The 22,909-nt window shown below is 57.9% G+C and overlaps 1 protein-coding gene and 1 long non-coding RNA gene across 2 annotated transcripts in view; one reads left to right on the top strand and one right to left on the bottom strand.

The window, feature by feature from the left end:
- Positions 1-751: 751 nt before the first annotated feature.
- Positions 752-21,391, top strand: EHD1 (EH domain containing 1). The gene is made up of 5 exons (XM_019954805.2): positions 752-1,393; positions 4,918-5,015; positions 15,960-16,372; positions 18,838-19,002; positions 19,458-21,391. The coding sequence occupies exons 1-5, from the start codon at positions 990-992 to the stop codon at positions 19,980-19,982; spliced, it is 1,605 nt and encodes a 534-aa protein (XP_019810364.2). The 5' UTR covers positions 752-989; the 3' UTR covers positions 19,983-21,391.
- LOC139180603 (uncharacterized) overlaps positions 16,778-22,909 on the bottom strand; it is an 11,871-nt gene continuing 5,739 nt past the window's right edge. The window contains exon 2 of the long non-coding RNA XR_011564842.1: positions 16,778-17,254. This is a non-coding gene — a long non-coding RNA (uncharacterized lncRNA). The remainder of the gene's footprint in view (positions 17,255-22,909) is intronic.

Here is a 22,909-nt window from a genome sequence, read left to right as displayed (position 1 = left end):
TTCCCCACCCTCAGAAGCAGCCTCTTGAGGGAGGTGGTCTCTTCTTCCTCATGTGTTCTATGTCATATGTGTCCTCCACTGCTAGTGTCCAGCTCCCAATTCCTGGCCTGTGGGGAGCTCAGGTCTCTTGCGACGGCTCAGACTTTCCCTACCAACCTCCTCCCTTCCCATTTTTATTTCCCCAGTCATCACCCCGCCTTGGATGGTCTACTCTCTCAGCTTTCTCCACTACCTCATTCCTGTCTCTCCCTCTCCCAGAGCAGATAAAGGACGAGGGGATGAGAAGGAGTGTCAGGGAAGCAGGGGCGAGGGGAGGAGGCAAGGAAGGGCAGTGCAGACAGGAGGCGCATGGCACCCGGGGTTCTCCCCTGCTTCTGGGGATTCTGAGTGGGAGAAGGAGGGCAGCCCATTGAGGGAGCTGCGGTGGGGCGCGTATTCAGAGTACTGGGGTGTCCAACTGGGAATCTCGCGGGGGAGGAAGACGTGCAAACCCTGGGACGTCCGCGCGCCGCACTTCGGACAGCCGCCTTCGCGACCGCAGCACTTCCGCGAGCCTCCCCACAAGGGGCGGGGCGAAACAGGTGCGGTTGCCACGGCACCCGGGCCTGGGCAGGTGCGGAGGGGGGCGCCGCAGCGGAACTAGCGGCGCTCGCGAGATTTGCAATCGGCCAATGAGAGGCGGGGAAGGGGGGGACGTGGCGCGGGGCGCGCGGGCGGGGCTCCTCCTTCCCTCTCCCAGTTCCCCGCGGCCCCGAGTGGCGGCGTCGCGCGGCCGGGCCTTATAAAGAGCGCACGGCTAGGCGCGCGTTCCACTGTGCAGAAGGGCACTCGGCCGGCCGTGCCGTACGCCTGCGCAGTGCGGGCCGCTCCCCGCCCCCCTGCCCCACCGCCCCCTTAGCCGGCCGGCCCGGCCCAGCCTCGGCTCCGCGTCCTCGCTCGGCTCTCAGCCGCCCCTTTGCCCTGCAGCAGCCAGCCCGGTGTCCAGCAGCATGTTCAGCTGGGTCAGCAAGGATGCCCGCCGCAAGAAGGAGCCGGAGCTCTTCCAGACGGTGTCCGAGGGGCTGCGGCAGCTGTACGCGCAGAAGCTGCTGCCCCTGGAGGAGCACTACCGCTTCCACGAGTTCCACTCTCCCGCGCTGGAGGACGCCGACTTCGACAACAAGCCCATGGTGCTCCTCGTGGGCCAGTACAGCACGGGCAAGACCACCTTCATCCGGCACCTGATTGAGCAGGACTTCCCGGGGATGCGCATCGGGCCCGAGCCCACCACCGACTCTTTCATCGCGGTCATGCACGGCCCCACCGAGGGCGTGGTGCCGGGCAACGCGCTCGTCGTCGACCCGCGGCGGCCCTTCCGCAAGCTCAACGCCTTCGGCAACGCCTTCCTCAACAGGTAGCTACCCCTCGACCCGGGGTTGGGGGGGGAGGGGGGCGCCGGGGTCCCGACTGTCCAGTGACCACTGCCCCCGCTGTTCTTTGTCCGGAGCCCCCGTGAGACCCCTCAGCGACCACACCCCGGAACTGGGTCCCCTGCCACTTTCCAAAGAAAACCCTTACCAAGGGGGTCTGCGAGTAGGTGTCGCCGGCTCCCGCGGCTCTGTCTCCCCCGCACCCCTCCTCCGAATTTCCCAGGTTATCGGTTTAACTCCCAACCCCCACCCCTGGCAGATCCCAGACTCCTCACATCCCTCAGGTAGTCTTGGTTTCCACCTCCTTCCCTAAGGCTGGGCGCACCTAATTCATTCAGACCAACCCCCTCACCCCCTCCCTTCAAGGGTCTGTTTCTTAAGTGTCCTGGAAAAATACAGTGAAACTTTTAGCCATTCACTTTGCTGGTGTGGTGTGCCTCCCTGGAGACCGGTGGTTTGTGGAGGAGGGACCGGGGAGATCTGCTGTGGCCTGCTGAGTTTGGGGCGGCCTGCAGAGGCAGCAGACAGAGGGGAGCACCAGCACTTCTTCCAGGGGCAGCTCTGAAGGGCCTGTGCTGCTTTAAAGGTTTCTGGGGTAAGGGTCTGTGCTGCCAGGCGGTGGCCCCTGGAGCCCTGGAATGAGATTGCAACCCCAGTAAACTCCCTAGGATGTTCTCTAACCTACTTGGGCCTCCGTTTCCCAGTTAAATGGGTAAATGAGAGTAACCCTGTAGAGGTCTGACCTCAGGACCCTGTGAATGAAATACATCAGCCTCCTTCTCAGGAGTGCTACAGCCTGGTTCATTTTTCTCTAAAAGAACTCAAGGTCCCGGCTCAATGGGTATTCTAAAATCCCCCACCTCCTACGCTCCCAGGGGACATACCAAAGGACTTCACGAATCTGTCTTCTCTGCCAAACTCCATTAGAGGAGTGACTTTACATGCCTTTCAAAGTCCCTTCTGGGGAGGGGCCTCAGAAGGAATCCCTGACTCTTGCCTTCCAGAAGGTCCCCGCCCTGTGTGATCACATTCCTTTCCAGACACTGTCCAGCCCCACAGGGTAGATCAGCTCGACCTCGATCCCAGCCAGTGGCCAGGCCAACCTCCGTGTGCAGAGCTGACCTTTTAACCGAGAAGACAGGCGGGCTTCTGTTGTCTTTTTGCCTCTTCGGGGCATTTAAACCTGCCTTCCTGTTTCATGGCTTATGGTGTTGGTGAGTCAGGGCCAGAGTAGAGTAAAGCCCTCGGAGTGGGACTCCTGAAGAGGCAGGGTCCTCCTGGCCAGCAGCCCGCCTCGGAGAGATACTGGGGTCTGAGACCTGTACCTAAAAACGGGCAGCTGGCTGACTGTCACCTGGTGGGCGCCATACAGTCTTGTGGAAGGTTTCCCTGCCAGGCTGGGAATTCCGAGCACTCTTAGGTCTGCTGTCCCAGAGAAATGTGGGAGGCTAGAAGAAAGGAGTTGTATCTCCTTCTGCTGGCCTTAGGTGTCCACTGTTGATTGTGAGAGCAGACCTTTTTTGTAAGGAGAAGTGGATGTATGACCTCTTTTCTGAATTTGGAGACCTAAAGTTTCGGAGCTGGAAGGGATCTTAGACATCATCTCGTTCAGGAAACCGCTGCTCAGGGAGCCCAGCCGTTGACGAGTTCACCACCGAGCAAGTTAATGCAGCGCCCTTGCAGGGCCGATTGTCTGCCTTTGTGCAGCCAGTTACCTCCTCCTGCTGCTTCTCGTTGAAAAAAAAATAAAAAACCAGTGGTTCAGGAATGCGGGTCGAAGAGAGGCACCCTGACTGTCTGTGCTGGTGCCGCAGGACCCCAGAGCCACGCTTTTATCTCCTTCTGCCACCGCTTCATCGCCAGAGGGTCCCAGAACACTAGCGACCTCACCGGAAGGGGCTCGTCAGCCGTGGGTGGGGATGTGGGTTTGCTCTGGAGCCGAGGCCCGAGCCGTGTCAGCCCGCGTAGTACACCAGCGCCGCCGGCCAGCCGGGGCACACAAAGGGGGCTCTTCACTGGCTGACACAGCCTCTCCCGCACCCTTAAAGAGACTCATTGAGTCATGGACTTGACTTTCCGGCCTCTTCCCCCTGAGTGGCTGCTCTAAGACTCAAATCAGAGCCAGGGTGCAGCCCGGGTACTTGTAACTGGTACTTGTAGCTCGAGATGAAATCAGCACGTCCTTGTTGGTGAGAAAATGGGATGGGACACGTCTACACTGCCCACTCCCTTTCGTGTTTTTGGCCTCACTCCCCGGGCTTTGCAGCGCACCTGATCCGTACAGATGTCAACTTACTGGCTAGGCTCTTGACAAGGCCGTTTTACGTGTGTTGCTTCTCAGAGCCAGCTGAAAATCCTCCCGTTTTGGTTTTCTCTCCGCTGACTCCTTTCCTGGCAGGAGCACCAGGTCGTGCGTTTATTTACAGCATATGTGCTCTGCTGCTGGCACGGTGAGGATGAGGCCCAAGCTTTCTTCATCCTGAGAGTCAGCTGCTTCTGCTCGGTTGTACCTGCAGGCAGCACCTCTTGCCCCCGGCCAGCCGCCCCTGGCCTGTGGGCTGCGGTCCCTTGGGATGGGGCCTCAGGGAGAAGCTAATCTCCTCAGATTCCTAGACAATGGGCCAGTATTTTCTTTGCTTACAGTACCTTGTCTAGAGAAGTGTTTAGAGGACTTCTCTGTGTCCAGTCAAGAATCTCTGGTATCAGATGGGACAGTTCTGGGCTGTTCTGAGCTCGGTGGGAACTCAGGTACACAGAGCTGAGCCCTCGCCCGCAACTCTCTGGCTTCATTCTTCCCTGATCTGCTTCGACTTTCAGAGAATTTGGTGTCTGTGCTTCCCTGCCCCACCATCCACCAGCCTGTGTGGTCCCCTGGCTGTCGCTGGCTGCCCACCGCAGTCCTTTCACCCAAGCAGCTGGGTGGAAGGGAGGGCTGGCCCCAGCAGGTATAGGAAAGGACCATCTCTCTCGGCGTGTGGAAGTTTAGCCAGGTGGCTGAAAATCTTAATATGCAATTCCAAGGTCCCAGTTGTCACTCTTTGCCTTCCTTCTGGGTTTGAATGGTGACTGAAGCTTGTGTGTGCAGTTTTCGCTAACACATCAGCAACTTGGAAGTTGAACTCTCGAACTGTGGGGGGAAGAGCTCAGTGAGGGAAGTGCTGATGTGGGTCAGTTGGAGCCTGCTGGTTGGATTCCCAGTTAATACAAGCAATCTGCTGGCCATCCCGGAAACTTTTTTTCTGGCCACACGGTATGCAGGATCTTAGTTCCCCTACCAGGGGTTGAACCTGTGCCTCCTGCAGTGGAAGTGCAGCATCCTCCACACTGAACCGTCAGGGGTTCCCACCCCTGGAAACTTAAGACATTAGAGAAACCTCCTTTAGGTTCCTTGCTTCTGAAAGGGAAGCCAGAGGCAGAGATGAGGGGAGTACAGAAATCACTGCTGTTTCACCCGGAGCAGCGATACCGAATCTTGACCGCGCTCTTCCGGGCTCTTGCTCTCGTGCAGGTTCATGTGCGCCCAGCTGCCCAACCCGGTCCTGGACAGCATAAGCATCATTGACACGCCGGGGATCCTGTCTGGAGAGAAGCAGCGCATCAGCAGAGGTAAGCAAGCTCTGGCACAGCCTGGGGCGCCCGGTGTCATCAGACAACTTCCATCTGATGCCAGGGACACAGCCCAGAGGCTGCCCAAGGCTCTCCCAGCCTGAGTGAGAACGCTTTTCCCATCAGCCTTGCTATCTTCATGGCGGCTCCCTCTGCTGAGGTTATAGGCGTTGTCAGGGTAAGACGACAGCCAACTGTATGTGGTTTTCAAGTTTCCCAGCCTCTGGGGCCTTCTGGAAAGGAGGGCAGGATCCTGGCTGGCTGTGAGGTCCAGGTACCCTGGTCAGCATTGCTGCTCTCAACGAGCCTCTGGTTCCCCTGGGGCTCGTCCACCTTAGTTTGAAAGCTTTGCCTCCCAGAGGTGGATAAATTCCTAGCGAGTCCAGCAGGACTGTGAGAGAACAGTTTGACTTGAAAGAGCGAGCCAAAAGGAGAAGCTGGCAGGGATCTGTTAAACATTTTGGGCTGTGGAAACATGTTTAAATTTGCTTAAATACTGTTCATCAGCAGCCTCCCTGGGTGCCGTGCATGGTGGTAAGGTTTGCATGCTGAATATTAGTGTACCAGGCCCATTTTAGTTGTCTAAACTCCTGTCTCAACTTCACCAAGCTTTTCTAAACATCTGGTTCAGGATGTGCCTGACCTGGGTTATATTTCTGCTGCTGCCTTTTTCTTTGGAAGGGAGGGGAGCCTCTGGGTTTGAATGCTTTCTGGGAGGAACATGGGGGCCAGCTCGGAGCAGAGCCTGCAGCTGCAAATGTAAAAGTGAAACAGAATCAGCCTCAGAGGGGGTTGAGGACAAGTGGCCAGATTTGTTTATCATTAACTCGCAGACCTCTCCTGTCTCTCCCCCTTCCCCAGTAGGCCACCTGGCATTAGTGAGCTTCACAGCAGAAGCCAGCAGCCTGAGATTTGGGAGGCAGTGTGTCTGTGAGGGGGTGGGGGCCCTGTTTTCAGTGCCGAGAAAGCCTGCTGCTGCTCTTTTTTCCTGGCTTGTGGGCCCCTGTCGATATGGGATTGCATCAGAACATGCTGAAACTGCTCTTATCTCTCCATCTGGTCTAAACTTTTAGGTTTTCCACCCCTGATGATAGTCACACATCTAGGGGTTCAAAAGAGCAGATTTGGGGGCCTCTTTGGAAGTGGCCAGGGCCAGTTCTTTCTTTCTTACTGCTGTTGTTGCTCCAGCCTGGTTGTAAGAAATGCCCGATAAACAAGGCTGTTGTCATTTGCCAAAACAAGCCTTGAGTATCTGATTAAGTTACTCTTAGAGAGACCCACAAAAGGGAATTTCTTCTCCATCTCCTTCCAGGACTGAGCTACCCTGGGGGAACTTTCTTTGAGACTCTGTAGAGTTCTGTCTTTAATGGCCTGGGGGAGTAGGCAGGGAGGGGGTCTCCTGACTGGGGGCTGTCAGGTCAGATTGGTCAGTTGATGTGAATGCATCTTTGGATAAGGGGTAATAATAGCTCATAAAAAGGGCTTCCCCAGTGCCTCTACAGTAAAGAATCCTCCTGTAGTGCAGGTAGCCGCAAGAGACACAGGTTTGATCCCTGGGTCTAGAAGATCCCCTGGAGGAGGGCATGACAACCCACTTCAGTATTCTGGCCTGGAGAATCCCATGGACAGAGGAGGCTGGTGGCTACAGTCCATAGGGTGGCTCAAAGTTGGACATGACTAAAGTGACTTGGCACGCACACACACATCCTCCCCAAGCGCCACCTCTTATAACCTTCAGAGCTGGAAGTTAAGGTATTTAAGGAAAAGCATTTGGGGTTCTTGTGGCCCCTGTTGTCTCCTAAAAGGGAACTCAGAAAGTTTTCCACCAGTGCTGTGAAATTCCCCTGCTGGGCAGTTTTTGAAACTTCAGGCAGGGGCCTCAGAGCTCAGCTGACTGAGGAGTTGGGTGTATCTGCCTCTCTCTCGTTTTTTTCCAATATTTATTTGTTTGGCCATGCCGGATCCCCAGTTGCAGTACGCAGGCTCTTCAGTCTTCGCTGGGGCATGCAAGGTCTTCTTGCGGCATGTGAGCTCTAGTTCCCTGAGCAGGGATCAAACCCGGGCCCCTGCGTTAGGAGCGCAGAGCCTTAGCCACTGGACCACCAGGGAAGTCCCCCGGGTGTCTGTCGAGCTGCACAGGGTGCCCTGGCGCTGCCTGCAGGGGGTGTTTCCCTCCCCTGCTCCCCTTCCCTCTGCTTCCTCACCCCATCCGTAGGAAGGTGGACAGTGGTGTCCGGACTTGCTGGCTGCAGGACAGGCACCGAGCGGGGCCTCAGCGTGCTCTGCAGTCCGGCGGCGTGCGTGTCACTGGGGACCAGGCCTCCCCAGCCCACCTGGTATCCATGCACATGGCAGATACTTGGAGGAAGACGCTAGCAGGAGACTGCTGTATTTCCCCATCATGGGCAGGAAGGAGGAGGTTGGCTTACAGATAAGTGCATCACTTTGATTGAAGGAGGGCTGTTCTCCTGTGAGGGATCCAGCTGATTTTATCCACTGTTTCTTTCCCTCCATAACTCTAGCGGTCTTAAAGTATTCTACTAAAAGTTGTGGGCTTCCCACGTGACACTAGTGGTAAAGAACCCGCCTGCCAATGCAGGAGACTTAAGAGACATGGGTTCGATCCTTGGGTCAGGAAGATCCCCTGGAGGAGGGCGTGGCAACCGACTCCAGTGTTCTTGCCTGGATACTCCCATGGACAGAGGAGGCTGCGGGGCTATAGTCCATGGGGTCGCACGAAGTCAGACACGACTGAAGCGAGTTAGCCTGCACTAAAAGTTACCAAGTTGGGATTTACTGCGGGTTACGTTTGGGGTCAGCGTTTTATCAGTGGAGAAGGGCCATCAGACTGGACCTCTTGGATGTGCTGGGTGTGGCCTCCGGGGTGGTGTCCTCCAGGTGGACACGACAGTGGTTGGCTTCTCCTTGGAGACCCCATTCATCTGTCACCGCAAAGGTCCATGTCCCCCGGCAGAGGAAGTTAGGGGAGGGCAGTGCGTTCCAGGCTCCCCGGTGGCCACCCCTTGCTCCCAGTGCCGACAGGGTGGAAAGCAGGTGTTTCCCTCTCAGAAAGATCGGGTCCACAGCACACGTGGGTCCCGGGCAGGCGGCAGGCATTTCTGTGGTCTGCTGACCTCATTCCCTGGAAGTCGAGCAGCCTTCTGGAGGCTACAGTTGGTGTCACTTGCATTTACCTCCAGTTCCCACCCTGTTGGCCTGGCCCCTCCTGACTTTTCCCCTTTCTGAACGGTGCCTAGTGTGTGCAGGAAGTACTGGGTGGGGAGATAAGAGGTGGGGCCCGAGCAGGCCCAAAGCGGTCAGGACCCAGCCCAGGCCCTGCAGGAGACGCCTGAGAAGTCCTGCAGGGAAGAGTAGGGGCCTCTGGGGGTCTTGGGCTGCCCCCCACCCCCTTGTGCTAATCTCCTGAGTGCCTCAAGATAAAGTGCTCTCATGTCAGCGGACAAAGGTGACCTGCGAGGCCAGCATTCATTCTCAGGTGCTGCCCCTGTGACTGATACAAGGCATTCCAGAGGGCACATGGGGCCCGCGGGGCTGGTGCCCGGGGCTCCCAGGCTGCTGGCTGCCCGCACAGTCAGGCAGGGCCTGGGCAGGAGCGGGTCTTCCCACGCCGGTCCTCCGTGGGCAGCGGAGGGAGGCGCTCGGTGGAAGCAGGGGCCGGCCAGGGTGGCCCTGCCACTGTCATGGCGAGGCTGGGAGCTGAGCCGTGCCTCCCCCGCCGCCCCTCCCCTGTCCGTGGGAGTCGAGTCAGCAGGGACCAGTCGTTTTGAGTTGCATTAGGGCATGGAGCTCGGCCGGCCAGTGTCTGCTTTCTGCTTGACCTCTGTGCTAGGAACCAGCACCACTCGCCGGCTGCAGCAGCTGCCTCTCAGGAAGTCGCTGCTCTTCAGATGAGGAAACGGAGGCTTAGCACCATTAAGCAGCCTAAGAGGACATGGGCCAGCACGTGCTGGCACTGGGATTCGAACCCAGCAGAGGCTTCAGTGTGTGGGAGGCCGGCACTCTGGGCTGAGGAGCTCTGAGAGCATGGCTCTGACAAGCCCTGGGCCCTGCTGTGCCGGGCTCAGCTCCCCGGAATGCGCAGGGTCTACCCTGTTTCTCTCCCCGCCTGAGACCAGATTCCAAGTCCAGAAATGGGCCTGAGGCTCCGGGCTTTGAACAGCAATGCTGAGATTTTTTTTTCGCTCCCTATTCTCTGCCTCCAGCTAGAAATCCGCCCCACCCCCAGCTGTCCATGGATGGGACCTGGGAGCCCTGGCTAAGGCTGGGTTCTCACTTGCTCCCTGCTAACTGTCCCTGGATCCCAGGCTCTATCTAAGCTCAGGAGCCATCCCTCGCCTGCCCCGCCCCCTGACCACAGGTGGCCTTTCCTGCTGCCCTCTCCTGAGAGGCCCTGGCCCCGAAAGCTCACCAGGTTTTCTGTTGCCCGTAGAACGGCTCCATGAGCCTGCCTTGAAGCCTCGTGAGAGGCCGAGTACTGCATCCCTGCTGGGGCCCTAGGCAGGTGCTGCGCCCCCGGGAGCCGTGTTGATAGAGCAGGGAGAGCAGCACCAGCCTCCGGGTTCTCGTCAGCGGTCACAGGAATTTGCAAGTGTTAAGCTTTTGCCCTAGTGCCCGCTGCCCAATTCAGTGTTCCACAAATGTCAGCTGAATAAAAATACAGTGAAAAACCCAGGGATTCCCAGACTGTGATGAGGAAGGCCTTTCTCTGAAGAACATCCCGAGGAGGCTGGAGGAGGGGAAGCACTGACTCAGCAGGGATTTCCCTTCAGACTCCAGGACCTCCTCTGGGGGCCTGGCTTCAGCACAGCTACCTCCTCAGGGCCTTCCTCTCACTACCCCCCCACCCCCCGCCCCCCGCCTCTGTCCAGCTTTTGGCCGCTCTGCCCGTGGGGGAGTGGGACCAGCCCATGCTGGAGCCCCACCTGTTCCCGGGCAGCTGCCTGCAAACACTCAGTTTATATTTGGGGTACGAGGCATTCTTCACACATTAGAAGTCGTTGCCCACACAGCCGTCGGAATTTGAGCTTCTTGGGCCCAAAATACAAATCCTGTGAGTAAGAGATTGCAAACATTTACGGAGCGCTTAGGACGGGTCAGGCACTCACTCACTCACAGTCTCAGCAAAACTTGCCACCTTCAGGTTGCAGGTGAAAAAACGGAAGCTCAGAGAGTAGAAGGTCCAGGCCTGATTCCAGAGTCCATCCACCCTCTCCCCACCCCCTGCCCCCTCCTCCGTTCTTTGGTGCTTATTTCTAGGCCGGATTTACTGAGGTCTGTTACACAGGATAAAGTTCAGCCAAGGCAGCAGTTGTACAGCCACTGCTGCCATGACCAAGACACAGAGTTTCCATCGCCCCCAGGAAGCTCCCCGCATGCCTTTGTAGTCCCGCATCCACATCCCGCGTCAGGAACCACTGATCTTTGCCCCAAGGTCGTGCCTTTCCAGAAAGTCATAGACAGAATCATACAGAACGAAGCCTTTAGTGTCTGTATTCTTGGACTTAGCGTGTGCTTTTGAGGCTCATCCGTCTTTGAGAGCCTGTAGTTCATTCCTTTTTGTAGCTACTGCATCCTGGGCTATGGATGTACTGTAACTTGTCATCTATCTTCCCTGTTGAAGGGCATCTGGGTTTCTGGTTTGGAGCAGTTTTGAATAAAGCTGCTGTAAAGGTTCGTGCAGAGTGCTGATTTTAATTTCTCAGTTCTCAAGGCACGTGGGGTCTTAGTACCGTGACCAGGGATCAAACCGCTGCCCCCGCAGTGGGAGTGCCGAGTCTTAACCACTGGACCAGGGAAGTCCCGGTTTCTCAGTTTCTTTTCTTGGACCCGTTCTCCCAGCCTCTGTGCCCTTCCCTTAGGATCTGTAGCCCCAGGGAACTCTGAACAAGTCCTCACGGTGTGTACTCTTTGCTCTTTAATCTCTCGTGTCCTCCTGCACCCCTTGCTCCGGGCCCCAGCGCGGGTTAAGCATGTGTGATGGGAGCTGTGGCAAGAAACGCCGAGGCCCACGCAGCTTGAATGGCAGGAAACAAAAATCGACTGGAGACAAACCCTCTATTGTTTGCGTTCTAGAAACTTCTGGAATAGCTGAAGCAGCTCCCCCCCCCCCCAGCTACTGGAACTACCTGTGTTTGGAGGATGCTGGGCTGGGGCGAGGCTGAATCCCAACTCTTCCCTCTTCTCTGTGCTAGAGGGTGGGGAGCGAGACTCTTGACTGGAAGGCAGACCCCATCAGGAGGGAGGCAGCACCACAGGGGCAGAACCCCTGGAGCACCTGGGACCTGCAGGAGGCTCGCTGGGGACGGGGCCAAGGCCAGAGGGGCAGGCTGGGGCCTCCTGTCTATATGACCCATGTAAAATATGCATGAAAGTGTCAGTCACTCAGTCGTGTCTGACTCTGCCACCCGATGGTCTGTCCATGGAATTCTCCAGGCAAGAATACTGGAGTGGGTTGCCATTCCCTTCTCCAGGGGATCTTCCTGACCCAGGGATCAGACCCTGATCTCCCGCACTGCAGGCACATTCTTTACTGTCTGAGCTATAGGAAGTCTGAAACATGCATAGCATACGGTTTACCATTTCAACCATATTTTAAATGCACAGGTCAGTGGCTTTAAGTACGTTCCCATTGTTGTACAAATACCACCACCATCTTTCTCCTCCATAAGTTTCTTCCTTTTCCCAAGGGGAAACTCTGTCTTCATTAAAGTACAGCTCCCCTCCCCATCTCCAGCCCCTGGCCCCCACCATTCCTCTTTCTGTGAGTTTGACTCGAGGCACTTCATACCGGTGGAATCATCCCCCGTGACCAGCTTGTTTCATCATTTCATAATGTCTTCAAGGTCCCGGAACTTCCTGAGCCAAGCTTGTCTCTTATCAGCATGGCGTTTACTCACACTGCAGGCTCAGCCCTTTCTTTCCAGCTCAAACCCTTGGCTGTGTGTTCTGTGTGCTTTGTGGGTGTCAGCACCCCCGTGACCGTCCTCCTGAGATGCACGAGGCTGCAGCACGGTGTCCACACCTGTGTGTGGAGCGTGGTGTCCTCCTCACTGGGCGCCTTCCTGCTTCTGCTGGGGTTGCCGTGTGTTAGGCCCGATCCTGCCGCCAAGGCTGACCTCTAGGATGTCCCAGAGCCTGGAGCTCAGTGCTTGGGGCAGTGTTGGGGGTGGAGGGCTCCTCTCTGGACATGTCCCTGGTCCCAGGACTTGTCACCTCCCGCTGAGCCCCTTGGCACAGAACGCAGACTCAGTCGCTGCTCTCAGCATCCCTGATGTGGGTCGGTCCAGCCCTCGGTACCCGTGGAGACACACAGGCTGAGGTGTTGGGGACCCCTGCCGTGGCCACAGCCACATGGTAGGACGTGTTCCTCCACCTGCGATGACGTCTCTCGAGTCTGAGCATTGAGACCCTGTGCATGACCTGTGAGCGTGCTTGGCCAGCCACCCGGTCTCTCTCACCAAAAGTGTGAGCACTTTCCATATAAACAGGAAATTTCATTCACCTGCAAAAAAATGGGCTTCTTCGCTCTGTTGGCTCCAACTTGAGATGTTGGCGAGTAGCTGGGTTTGCAGGCAAGGCCACGCTCACTCTGGGTGGGGCTGGTGGACCTGGTGCCTCATTCAGAGGCGATTCCTCCTCCTCCTCTCGTCTTCCTCCTCCTGCTTTCTCTCTCTTCCTCCTCTCCCCCAATCAGATCCCCCCACCCCCCACCACTGGGGGACTGGAGGAGTGAGGCCAAGCTGCGTGGAGTCCGGGGGTGATCTCAGCTCCCTGCATGCCGTCCTGAGTCCCAGGCCAAAGCTAACTGGGCCTCGAGCCCAGCCCATCAGGGCGCCTCTCTCCCAGCAGCTCGTTTTTGGCATCACCGCCTCCCCAGCTGTGGGACTCGGGTCGTTTGGACTTGTGGTGGTCTGAGGATGAACAATGTGCCGAGGCGAGAAGTGGGGCCTCATTTTTGCCGAGAGGGAGCAGCCCTTCAGTCCTGAGTCATCGCCTTCTCAGCACTGACCTGCTTGTTCCCAGAGCCGGCCATAAAAGGCGGTGGCCACGAGGCTGGGGCTGGCCCGCTCTCTGCTCCTCCAGGGCCCTGGGGACCTTGTACTTTGGAGCCCGAAGCCTGGTGGTGGCGGGCGGGGGAGCGACCGGGCCCTCACCCTCTGCCTTCCTACACCCTCTGAGTGCAGGGAATCTGGTAGCCTGGCCGTTCCTTCATCTGCACGGCCCCTGGAAGGCTGATGGCTCCCCTGCCCAGGCTCAAGTTCACACTCACAGGGGCTTTGCTGTCCCCGACTCCGCCTCCCTCCCCCGCTGTTCAAAAACTGGAGGCGGCCGGTGGGCGGAGCCTCCCATCAGAGCGTCCTGGTTGCCACCCTGTCCTGTGGTGGAACAGGTTGCCCTGGCCGGGCTGCGTGCTAAGTCGACGGAAGCCGTGCGTTTGGGGTTTCCCTGAAGTTCGGCGTCTTCCCACAAGGACCAGCGCCGGCCTCTGGCTTTGAGCCAGGCTGACTGGTGTGTCGCCCTTGGTTCCTGATCAGTGACGCACCCCAGTGATTCAGAACCTCGTTCGGGGGCCCTGCCGCCTCTCCCCGGCCTGAGCCTACCCGACTGGCATTCGGTGCCGGGGCCTGTGCTGGGAGTCCATGTAGTCCTCCCTGTGAACTTAGGAGAAGGAATTGTAATTTGACTGTTACAGATAAAAAAAAGTGTACTCAGAAGTTAAGAATTTCGGGTCACAGAGTCAGTGGCCTGAGCTGGGAGTGAACTCCAGGGCTTTCTTACTAAAGGCCTGCGTTGTCTCTGCATGTCCAGATGCAGAGGCCTGCGTGGCTGCTGCTTTGGGCAGGCAGACAACCCTGGAGCCCATTTGAACTGGGGGCCGGGCACCCGGAATGTTTGTCTAACCAGGCACAGCTTCACCGCTGGCACGCCCCACACGGCCCGGTTTATCTTAAAGCATCCCCCGCCCCGGGGGAGTGTTCTGGCTGGAGGGGAGGCGGCCTGCAAGGCTGGACTCACGTTCAGCCCGGGAGGCTTGGCGGGACGGCTCAGCCCACGCCTTACAAGAAAGCAGGGAGGATGCCCTCTCTGTGGCACCGTGAGCCACTCTGGGCCTTTTGTTGACACTTGGTCCTTTCCTTTGCTCTCCCCCTCTGCCTGCTCCTCTTCTGCTCCCTGCTGTCTGGAGAAGGCCTGTTTAAATCCCAGCCTGGTTGGGGTGGGGAGTGTGGGTGCAGGTCTGCAGTAGAGGGGGCTGGTTTTTGGCCTGTTTCTGCGCAGTGTCCCAGGCCCTTCTGTACAGGAGTGCTTTCTCTGGCACCTTCTCAGGGGCGTGACTGTACTCTGGGAAGGACACAGTGGTTCCTAGGAGGTATCCTAGGAGGGGTAGCTTCTGGCCAGCAGGTGAGGAACAAGGGGACTTGCCCAGAGTCACGCAGATAGTGGCGGCTCGAGGGCTGGGACCCAAGCTTCCCAAAGACTCTTGAGCCCTTGTTTCCATGGTCTTCCTACCACTCCTTAGTATTCCTAAAAGGTAAGCAGAATTTTTACTTTTTCTGGGGACAGTACAGGTAGAAGCATTTTGAGGTGGCATAATTGTAAAAATGTGTTACAATTAAACCACTATTGCAGAGACTCACAGATCCATTGGCTTCAATGAAGCATCTGATAGTTTGTGTGAAATACGATAGTCCTGAACCCACGGTAGGTATTCCAGCTCCTGTCCTCACACCTGCATTCCAGGCCTCAGGGAGGGAGACGAGGAAAAAGGGCTGGTGCACTTTTTCGTGGCTTGTTCGTTTCTGCAGCAGAGAGGCTGGGAAATTCAGTCTGAAGCTGGGGGACTGGGAATTGAGCTGAAACCAGACGGTTCTGTCAGCAGTGCAGCCGCAGACCAACAGCCTTAATTGTTGCTGGGAAACAGCACAGAATAGAGTCGGGAGCTGGGGCTTAGTCCAGCCGATTCATTTTAGAGGGGGAAGTGGTTTGCAGCACTTCATAGGTTTATAGAGCAAGGGTCAGCAAATATTTTCTCTTAGGGTCAGAGTGTTCAAAATCACTGGCTTTCCAGGCCTCGTGGTCTCTGCCACAGCCAAACCCCGCTGTCATAGCGCAAAAACAGCCAGAGGCAGTACAGGTGAGCAGGCTGCGTTCCGATAAACTTTATGAAACAGGTGGAGGGCTACATCCGGCCCCTGCGCTGTAGCTTGCCAACCCCTGCTGTAGAGAATGCATGGCGCTCCTGAAGCACAGGAGCCCAGCATGGAGCCCTGGACAAGCGGCAGCGGCAGGTCTTCCTGCTCTTACCTGTGGCTGCCATCAGGGGCGCCCAGCTGGGAGCGCCCAAGTCTGCCCTCACCACCTGGTGCTGAACTGTGCCGCTCGCTCTCCTCCTCGCTTTTGCCATAGTTGTTCCCACTTTAGGACTTGGACTTCATGAGTTTCTTTCCATTATTTGGGCTTTATTTTTTTGTATTCCATTTTTTTTTTTCCTATTCCATTATTATGGGCTTCCCTTGTGACTCAGCCGGTGAAGAATCCGCCTGCATTGCGGGAGACCTGGGTTTGATCCCTGGGTTGGGAAGATCCCCTGGAGAAGGGAAAAGCTGCCCACTCCAGTATTCTGGCCTGGAGAATTCCATGGACTGTATAGTCCATGGGGTCGCAAAGAGTTGGACACGACTGACTGACTTTCATTTTCCGTTATTTGTTTGTAAAGCACCTCTCAGTGCCATATGCTGCATGGGTGAGGGCGCTACCATGGTGGGTATGGAAGTAGGGGGTGCCTGACTGACCTGCTGCCCGCAGGGTGCTGTGCTGTCCACAGGAGTCCCTTCTGGAAACTTAGGGTAAGAAGTGCCAGGCCAACTCAGAGATGGGAGCCATCAGACCCCCAGGGCCCCTGACCCACCCTTTCTCTTCCGGCAGGGTATGACTTTGCGGCCGTCCTCGAGTGGTTTGCCGAGCGGGTGGACCGTATCATCCTGCTCTTTGACGCCCACAAGCTGGACATCTCTGATGAGTTCTCAGAGGTCATCAAGGCCCTCAAGAACCACGAGGACAAGATCCGTGTGGTGCTGAACAAGGCCGACCAGATTGAGACGCAGCAGCTGATGCGGGTCTACGGGGCCCTCATGTGGTCCCTGGGAAAGATCATCAACACCCCCGAGGTGGTCCGGGTGTACATCGGCTCCTTCTGGTCCCACCCGCTCCTCATCCCCGACAACCGCAAGCTCTTCGAGGCCGAGGAGCAGGACCTCTTCAAAGACATCCAGTCTCTGCCCCGAAACGCTGCCCTCAGGAAGCTCAATGACCTAATCAAGAGGGCGCGGCTGGCCAAGGTAGACTGTGGGGCGGGCGGCCGCGGGCCAGGGCGCTCTGGGGTGTCAGTTCGGGGCCCTGGGACTGGGTGCCCCAGACCCAGCCCTGCACTCGTTGGCCACACTGTGCCATGCCTCGTCTGAATCTGTCCTCTTGTGCACCCATGGGTACAACCTCTTCCTCACTGAGATTCCTTTTAACACATAAACATCAAAACAAGAAGATGCCACTCTACCGAGGGGCGGCCTGGGGAGTGGAGCATGGGTGGGGAGCGGAGCATGGGTGGGGAGCCGCTCGAGGCCTCATCGGCTGGCCCCCCAGGCCTGCCAAGCACTGAGGGCCTGCAGCACGTGCGGGGATGCAGTGGGAACTGCCAGGTTCCCAGCCTCCCAGCATCTGTCCGCCGCACAGGGGAAAGCAGAGGATGAAAAGAAAGCATGGTTTATTTGTATCGTCTTGGTTGCTACCAAGCAGGTGGCTGGGGAGCTGTCCTGAGGAGGGTGGACCAGACTGGGGGGACCCGGGCCGGAAGTGATGCTTCAGCTGGAACAGGAGGTAGTTCGTGGAGAATTGGGGCGCAGGCCTGCGGGCCCAGGGAAGCCACTGGGTGGCCTCCGCCCTAGAGGCCTTGCAAACCATCCCTGCCCTCCATGGAAGCTCAGGGCCTGCTGGCGTCTGCGCACAGCATCTGAATTGCTCGAGTTCGGAGCCTCAGCGCCTGGCCGAGCGCTGCACAAGCCTCCGGTGTCTGGAAAGGGAAGGTTAATGCTGCCAGTGGGCCCTTCAGGCATCGAGGAGCAGAGCATGTTCCCTGTGTGTCTGTGCTCACACACTCAGTCGTGTCCGGCTCTTCGCGACCCCATGGACTGTTGTCCCCTGTGCTCCTCTGTCCGTGGAATATCCTAGGCAAGAAGACTAGAGTAGGTTGCCATTTCCTTCTCCAAGGGATCTTCCCACCCCAGGGATGGAAACCATGTCCCTCGAGTCTCCTGCTTTGGCAGGCGGACTCTTTACCACGGGATCAATGGCATATCCTCTTAGGACATATGATTTTGAATAATGCCGCATCATGAGCATCTCCAGGGGCAAGCCCTGTCCTGGGAGAGCCGGGCACCCGCCCAGGCAGTGCTCCTGCCCCCACGGAGCCGACTGCCTGTGTGTAGCCCAGAGGCTTTGGCACTCTGTTGTGGGCCAAACAGTGACTCAGGACACCCACTGTCTTGAGGCCTGAATTTAGGTAGCTCTGAGTACTCCCTGTCCCAAATAATGGGCAGTGACCCTTCATCCTTCACCTCTTGGTGTGTCTCCACCCTGGTTACCCAGAGTGCCCCAGGACCAGTAGACTGGAGCTTGCTAGAAGCATAGGTTTCTAGGCCTCACCTCTGCCCTATTGAACCGGAATCTGCATTTGGACACAGTCTCCTGTGACCTGCTATATGCTTAGTAAAGAGGGAGAACCCTGCCCTGGAGGACTCAGGGCTGGGCTAAGAGAACCCCGCCCTACAGGACTCGGGGCTGCTCGGTTCTCTAGCTGTCTCATTTCTGGAACCTTCCTGATGGTGAGCTGGTTCTGAGAAAGGAACCCATTAGAACATCCATGTAAGTGGCTCCTGGCCTCAAGGGACAAGTGGTGTCCTGAGCTGAGGAAGAGAGCGGTGAATGGAGGGGAGTGCTGGCCTCCTGTTTCCAGTCCAACTTCTGCTTGGTCACAGGAAAAGACCACGCCACCGCTGCCCCGCTCCCCGCCCCCCCGCCCCCGCCCCCGGTCCCAGCCTGCCATCCAGCCCCACTCCTGCAGGGTTCTTGCTCAGCCTCAGGACAGAACGAGGGGCAGGCTTTGGGCCCCTGCTTGTTCATCTGCAGAGATGGTGTGTAATGGCGTGGCCCTCGGCACATTGAGTCACCCTGTCTGGAAAGCCCCAGCCTCTCCAGTCTTGTCCTGCACCTGCTGTTGTGAGACTGTTTCCTTTTCCTGGACTGAGTTGCTCAGTCTCTGCCAGCCTGTAATGAGCAAAGCTGTGACTGTGACCCTGTGACCAACCTGCTTCCCTCGGGCAGTTCTCAGCCAGGTTTCAACCCTGCAGGGAAGACAGGGTCAGGCTAGTGGAAGGGTTTTTCAGGGTGGAGTTGGCAGGTCTGGGAGAAGAGGGCGTAAAGTTGGCTGGCTGCAGCCCTCCTAGCTGGACGCTGCTTGGCAAGGCCATGGGATTGGAGGGCTGTGCTTGACAGGCTGCTAGCATTATTGCCCGCTGTAGGGAAGGGAAGGATGTGCCACCCTAATTGGCAGGATCTATGTTAGATATACCCAACTAAGGTACTGAGTTAGATAAAGCCTGAAACATCTGAGAATATCCTTGTGGGAGTTTTCTAATCCTTAGTCATCCCGAGGCAGTCCTGATGATCCTGCTGGGCATCACTTGATCAGGAAACGCCCTGAGAAGGTGTCCAGGAAGCACCTAACTCCGCCCCTTCCCTGTCTTCACAGGTCCACGCGTATATCATCAGCTCCCTCAAGAAGGAGATGCCCAATGTCTTCGGGAAGGAGAGCAAGAAGAAAGAGCTGGTGAACAACCTGGGCGAGATCTACCAGAAGATTGAGCGGGAGCATCAGATCTCCCCCGGTGACTTCCCCAACCTCCGCAAGATGCAGGTACAGCCGCCCCCGGTGCCCTGGGAGCGGGCTGGTGGGGATCGGAATGCAGACGGCTCGGGGCACCGGGAAGGTGATTCTGGAGGGAACCCCGGCTCCACGGGGTGGGGCCTCCCAAAGTGGAAGCAGCACCCCACCCAATCGGAAGCTGACCCGGGAGAGGTGGACCCGGGCCGTGACACCTCGCAGGGGAATGTGGTGACTCACCCAGAGGGGTAGGGAGAGGACGGGGCTGTGCCAGGCACCCCAGCCTCCTCCCAGTTAATTCTTGCCTCAGCCCTGCTAGGAGGGGACTGTTTTTACCTCCGACTTAAGAGATAGGGGAGCCAGGATTGAAGTGGCTGGGCCATGAGGTGGAGCCAGCTCTTTTCCCTGGGGAACCCTTTGCTGCACCTGTGGCACCAGAGCCCAGGAGGGCCTGACCCAGGCCTGTCCGCCCTCCCCTGCCCCGACAGGAGCTCCTGCAGACCCAGGACTTCAGCAAATTCCAGGCCCTGAAGCCCAAGCTGCTGGACACAGTGGACGACATGCTGGCCAACGACATCGCCCGGCTAATGGTGATGGTGCGCCAGGAGGAGTCCCTGATGCCCGCCCAGGTCGTGAAGGGCGGTGCCTTCGACGGCACCATGAACGGGCCCTTTGGGCACGGCTATGGCGAGGGGGCCGGTGAGGGCATCGACGATGTCGAGTGGGTGGTGGGCAAGGACAAGCCCACCTACGACGAGATCTTCTACACGCTGTCGCCCGTGAACGGCAAGATCACGGGCGCCAACGCCAAGAAGGAGATGGTAAAGTCCAAGCTCCCCAACACTGTGCTGGGGAAGATCTGGAAGCTGGCCGACGTGGACCGGGACGGGCTGCTGGACGACGAGGAGTTCGCCCTGGCCAACCACCTCATCAAAGTCAAGCTGGAGGGCCACGAGCTGCCTGCCGACCTGCCTCCGCACCTGGTCCCACCCTCCAAGCGGAGGCACGAGTGAGTGCCCCGCCGCCAGACTCCAGAACCCAGTGCCCGGCCAGGCGGAGACTTGGTGGGGGGTAGCCCGCAGTTCCCAAGACCATAAAGACTGAGTGCTGTTTCCTCAGCTTGCAAAGGAAAACCACCATCTTTCTCTTAAGGCTGCTCCTGGGGAGGCAGGGGTGATACTCACATGTGAATGATGGAATTTTGTGCATAGGAACTATGGATATTTTTAATATATAACGTTAGAGGCAGCGTTCTTTCTTGCCTCCTCCTCTGTCTGGCAGCCCCGCGCACGCAGGGCCTCTGTCCTCCCGAGGCGGGGAGTTGCCTGGCTCGCCCCTCCTGCAGCTGTGGCCTCTGCAGACAGGGACGCAGGGTCCCTGTTTTCTCAGGCTGAGTCAGGCCATGGCCCCCTCCCCGCCCAGCCTGGCCTCTGCCGCCTCTCGCAGATTCGGTTGGTTCTGTGCCTCCCTCCTTCCCTTCCCGAGGTGCCCTGGCCACAGGCCCTGCCCTTGCTCCCGCATCCCCCGATGTGGCATCACAGAAGCCAGGCCTGCTCCCCTTTTTGTAGGGAGTCCAGGGGCGCAGGGGGCATGGGGTGGAGAAAGTCTTCCAGAGAAATACGTAAGCTAGTTTTTCTTCTATCAAGTAACCCTTTTCGTATTTGACTGAATTTTCCGGTAACTTCCCAGCCACTTGTTCAGAAGCTGTGAGTTTTGTCTCCTTCCCCACACTCCAGTCAGGAGCCATGGGAGGTGGGGTGCGTGCGGAGCACACCCCACTGGAGACCCCAGAGGCGGCATTCCCTGCTTCATCCTCTCACTTCCCTGGAACATTCTGGCACCTCCCTGCCCCACTTTGGTGGGCGGCGGGTCCTCAGGAACCTAGTGGGGCTCGGTGCCCCAGCCCGGGTCTGGCGGCCAGAGACCGGGGACCGTCCAGCCCCTACCCTCTCCCACCTGCCTTCCTCCTGAGGAGGGCTCCACTTGGACGCCATTAGAATGGCGCCCCCTAGGCTGAGTAGCGGGAAACCCGAGCCCACCGGGGCCAGTGGACATTCCTGCGGGCCAGTGGTTGGCCTCCAGGGCTGTGATCGCAGAGGCCCTGTGGCGAGGGCAGCCGGCTTCCCACTGGCACACCCTCGGGGGTCTTAGGGACTGCTTCACTCCGACCTCTGACCCGGCCCACCCTCCCAGTGCTGCTCTCTAGGCCCCCACTGGGTCCGCGTCCCCAGGAACTGGCCTCGTTACTTGTAGCGGGCCTCGGCCCCCACCCCACACAGATTCAGGAGGATGGAGGCGGCTGCCTCGCCGGGAATTCACTGTTGAAGTTTCAGTGGCTTAACCACACTTGACCGTGGAGAGAAAAAGCAACTGAAGACATGACTTTTTTTTCTCGCATTAAAAAAAGTTAAATTGTGCTGAAGCTGGCTTCTGGCTCTGAGATGTCTCTTCCCAGGGCCTGCCCCCCACAGTGCCTGCCGGGGCGCTGGCAGCCAGGGGGTGGGGGCCAAGATACCAGCAGAGACAGACTGGCAAGCCCAGCAGGGTCAGGTCTGCGAATGGGGCCAAAAATCCCCTTTCCTTGTGCTCGGTGGGGGCTGAGCAGGAATCGTTTATTTGGGGGAAGGATGGGGTGAAGAGGTTGGGAGAGCCTCTGATGACTGGGCACTAGGCTTCCCCCACCCCCAGGGGTTGGGGGAGCAGGTGCCCCCCACCCATGATCGTCACCACATCACCTCCAACCTGGGCTCCGCCCTAGCCGTGGACAGACGGGGGGGCGCCCACGGGCACCTGGAGGGGGCAAGCAGACACGGAACACTGGGCTCTGTGCTGGCCCCAGGGTGGTTTAGAGACAGGGAAGGCAGTACTTTGAAGGCAGACCAAGCAGATAACACCAACAACAAAACTACAAAGGGTGGAGCCAGCCGGCGTCACAGGTGGGGGACTGTTTGTACCCGCAGAGGGGAGGGTGACAAATGGGAGCCGACGCCGAGGAAGCGCAGATTTGAGGTGCAATTGGGGTGGAATCCGCTCCAGGCACATTTGTGGCAAGAGGCAGGATGTGAGCAGGTGCCTGTGGGTTTTGAGGGCCAGGCTGAGTGCTCCACTCAGAGGGTTGACCCTGAACCTCCTGACCTGGAAGGTTAACATTCTCTGCATTTGACAGCCAAGAACCTGAGACTCAGGAGAGGTTGAAGAGCAAGTGTGGCGGGTCTGCCCAGCTCCAAGAGCACGCACACCACCGAGTTTCCAATAGAAAATGCTCTTTAAGAGAAAAAGCAAAGCTGACAGGTCACTGCATCCCCCAAAACCCGCAGCAGTAGACGCAGGCTTGAGAAACCCACCTTGAAGATTAAATGTTGTCACTCAGGCCTGGGATCCCGAAAGCTTGGGGCAGCCCCTTGGTTTCTAGTCATTTGAGAGGTGGAGATGCTCATCCAAGCTATCAGAGCACAAAAATCAGGACAGGTTCTCTTGCTCCTTGAGTGTGAGAAGTGCTGTCCGGCCTGCTCCGCCCCTTCACCTCCAGCCACCTGGGGGCTTCCACCCCTGCATGTCCCAGCATGGGAATGCCGATCTGAGGCTTGACCAGGGGCTGAGGGCAGCCCCGGAATTCATGCCTTGGTTTGGGTTTTACAGGTTGTGGGGGAGTCCTCTCCCGGCTATGATGGGGTTCAGGAAGGCCAATGGGTGTGGACTGAGGTGCGGCCACCCTCCAGGGGAGGCCCTTGCCTCCTCCCCAGCTCCCTACCTGGCCAGGGTCCTGGGTAAAAGGCTACCTCTTCAGAGGCTGGACTGGGGTCAGGTTAGGGTTCCAGCTGCCTCCTAGCACTCCTGGAGTCAGAAACTTTTGGGGCAGACTGCCCACATGATACCTCAGATCCCAGGGCGCCGGAGAGGAAGGGAGTCCACCCACTCCTCCTCGGGGCCCCACAGCAGC

Source organism: Bos indicus, chromosome 29 (assembly GCF_029378745.1).
Source record: "Bos indicus isolate NIAB-ARS_2022 breed Sahiwal x Tharparkar chromosome 29, NIAB-ARS_B.indTharparkar_mat_pri_1.0, whole genome shotgun sequence".
Classification (NCBI taxonomy): Eukaryota; Metazoa; Chordata; class Mammalia; order Artiodactyla; family Bovidae; genus Bos; species Bos indicus.
Note: the sequence above shows the minus strand (reverse complement) of the source record. Positions and strands in the feature narration are given on the sequence as shown.